The 2,829-nt window shown below is 44.7% G+C and overlaps 1 protein-coding gene across 1 annotated transcript in view; it reads left to right on the forward strand.

The window, feature by feature from the left end:
* The window catches only part of SARC_12314 (hypothetical protein), a 7,436-nt gene extending 4,825 nt beyond the window's left edge, over positions 1–2,611 (forward strand). Inside the window, exons 5-8 of the mRNA XM_014293580.1 lie at positions 461–557; positions 1,290–1,412; positions 1,917–2,133; positions 2,345–2,611. Of these exons, the coding sequence (XP_014149055.1) occupies positions 461–557; positions 1,290–1,412; positions 1,917–2,133; positions 2,345–2,479 (572 nt within the window). The 3' untranslated portion in view covers positions 2,480–2,611. The remainder of the gene's footprint in view (positions 1–460; positions 558–1,289; positions 1,413–1,916; positions 2,134–2,344) is intronic.
* The last annotated feature ends 218 nt before the right edge of the window (positions 2,612–2,829 follow it).

Consider the following 2,829-nt stretch of genomic DNA (forward strand, 5'->3'; position numbering starts at 1 on the left):
TGTCTACTGGACGTGTTGTGGGTGTCTATTTGTATGTCTACTGGGCGTGTTGTGGGTGTCTATTTGTATGTCCACTGGGCGTGTTGTGTGTGTCTATTTGTATGTCTATTGTGCGTGGTCCTTCGGCAGTCGATATGCAGTGGTCCCCCACCTCATCGCAAACAGTTACCCAGAAACTTTCTCACTGCCAGTTAACCACCAACAAGTGCACAGACGCATCTCGCAGGCATTATTGTACTGATGTAGTCGAGGCCAGAGTCCACCACCCGACCAGAGGTCTGAATATCTCAGTACCAACCCCTCAGTACCCATTGGCCTGATCCCATTCATTGGAAGACATTGTATGCAAGACCACACCTGCGGGCCATTCACTTACACACACACAAAGGATACTCACGCAACGCTCACCCACACCCACACCCACACCCACACTCACACCCAACCCCACCACCGCTCACAGTGTTCTTTGAGATCTTCAACCTGATCTTCATCAGCCTCTTCCAGAACATCCTGCTGTTGCTCATTGCATTGCCGTCGTGGGCGGCGTACCTCAATCAGTAAGTCCACTGCGAACGTTTGTGGTGTTGGGAGTTTGTACTTTACGTTTATGTGCTTTACGTTTATGTGCTTCACGTCTATGTGCTTTACGTATATGTGCTATACGTATTTGTGCTTTTCTGCTGCCTGTTACTGATGTATTACTACCATGTGCCGTGGTGTAGCAGGTGATGGCCGTTGGAAGGAGTTGTTTCTGTTCGCTGTCCTATTGTCTGAGGAGTGTGTGCCGTTATCATACTGAAGCTACAATGAGAACTACACCGTGTAGTGATAGAGAACTACACCATGTAGTGATAGCTGTGTCTCAGTGCGACGAGTGGATATTATACACGAGCATCCTTACGAATACGTATACGTATACACATATACATGTACATGCATATGGGTATCCACATACAGATATTCTTGCAGGCATCTTAGAAGTTAGCACGACTGTTTGTCACTGGTTTGAGACCACTGATATCAAACTCCCCCATCCCTCAGAATCATCTCCAATAGACCCCTCTGCCCAGGGCTATTGGGACGAACACTATCATCACTTGCGCACGGCACACCAATCCCCACACAGGTGTCTACTAGACATTGTTAACCTGATAATTAATCAACCAGGACCATTCAAGTTTGTCCTAACACTAAAACAAGAATGACCATTGAACTTGGGACTGGGATGGAACATTCTCGGGAGACTCATATCCGCTCATCCGTATCTCGGGTCTGAATCCTTACCACAGAGAGATGCCTCTGAACCTGGTTGATCTGGGGGCTTTGTTTCTCCTGGTGGGGTCTGTATTGTTTGAGACTCTGGCCGATCAAGAACAGTGGGTGTTCCAGAACGAGAAGCATCGGCTGCTGAGGTACTGTGTCTGGTCAGTGTCTGGTTAGTAGTCCATGTACTCTAACACCCCTCGGGTTTATATGCGTTGAATGCAGCTGTTGCACGGGGAATCCTATCTGTGCACATGTAACGCACCACTCCGTATAGGCGTCTCGTAGCAATATGCATACGAAGCACTGTCGCGAGTTTAAACACACCTGCAGTACTATTGTGTTATGTATAGGCATCTCTTCACATCGAATGTGCATATGAAGCACTGTCGCGGGTCTAAACACACCTGCAGTACTATTGTATTTTATATAGACATCTTTTTACATCGAATGTGCATATGAAGCACTGTCGCGGGTTTAAACACACCTGCACTGCTTTTGTATTAAGTATAGGGTTACCCATACTATTCCTCTGTATCACAAATACATCGCACCCTCAGGTTCTATATACCATTCATCTGCATCACCTACACCGTACCCAAGGGTGACCCATACCAGTCCTAAAACAAACGTCGCATCCCACCCCAACCCAGCCAAAAAGGGGCTGTTCCGGAACCGTCCACAGACGAAAGCATTGTGCGTGACTACAAACGGGGCTTTCTGACCCACGGGATGTTTGCCTTCTCGCGACACCCCAACTTCTTCTTTGAGCAGTTGGTGTGGTGGAGCTACTACCTGTTTGCAGTCGCAGCCACCGGAGAAGTGCACTGGACGATTGTAGGGCCGGTATTGTTGTCCATGCTATTCCAGGTGTGTGTAGGTAACTCGTACATGTTTATAATTGTGTGTGGTGTGTATTGTACGTGTGTCTGCATGTTATTGTGTGCGTTTAACTCATGTATACGTATTGTACAATACGCGCGTGTGTGTCACACGTGTGTATTCATGCCAATGTATTCGTGTGTATCACACGTGGCCATACTACCGTGGTATAGTAAATTCGTCGTCTCTATCTGCACAGGGATCCACCCGGTTCACCGAATACATCACTTTGGAGAAATACGCCATCTACAAGGAGTACCAGAAAAGAGTCAACATGTTACTGCCGTGGCTGCCTACCGCTGAGGAGACGGACGTAGGAGATAAGACCGAGTGAACAGGCAACTAACAATTGTTTAGAGCGTCGCTGGTAATATTAGATGACATACCAATGGATATTGTATGAAAAATAGTACTGAATTGACTGTGTATATATGTTAAGTAAAAACAAGTATAAATTATGTTCAAGGGACTCTTAAAATCCTTTATTTACTTCAGTACACCTATGTACCATCAGAGATTCATTAAGTACTTGTCATGGCTATCTACCTACCAAATAAGCCGTGAAAAAAAAGGTATATATGTATATATATTTATACATTTATAAACATATATATATATATATATATATATATATACATATATATGTATACAAAATATATATATATATAATATTATATATATATA

Source organism: Sphaeroforma arctica, assembly GCF_001186125.1.
Source record: "Sphaeroforma arctica JP610 unplaced genomic scaffold supercont1.2217, whole genome shotgun sequence".
Taxonomy (NCBI): domain Eukaryota; class Ichthyosporea; order Ichthyophonida; genus Sphaeroforma; species Sphaeroforma arctica.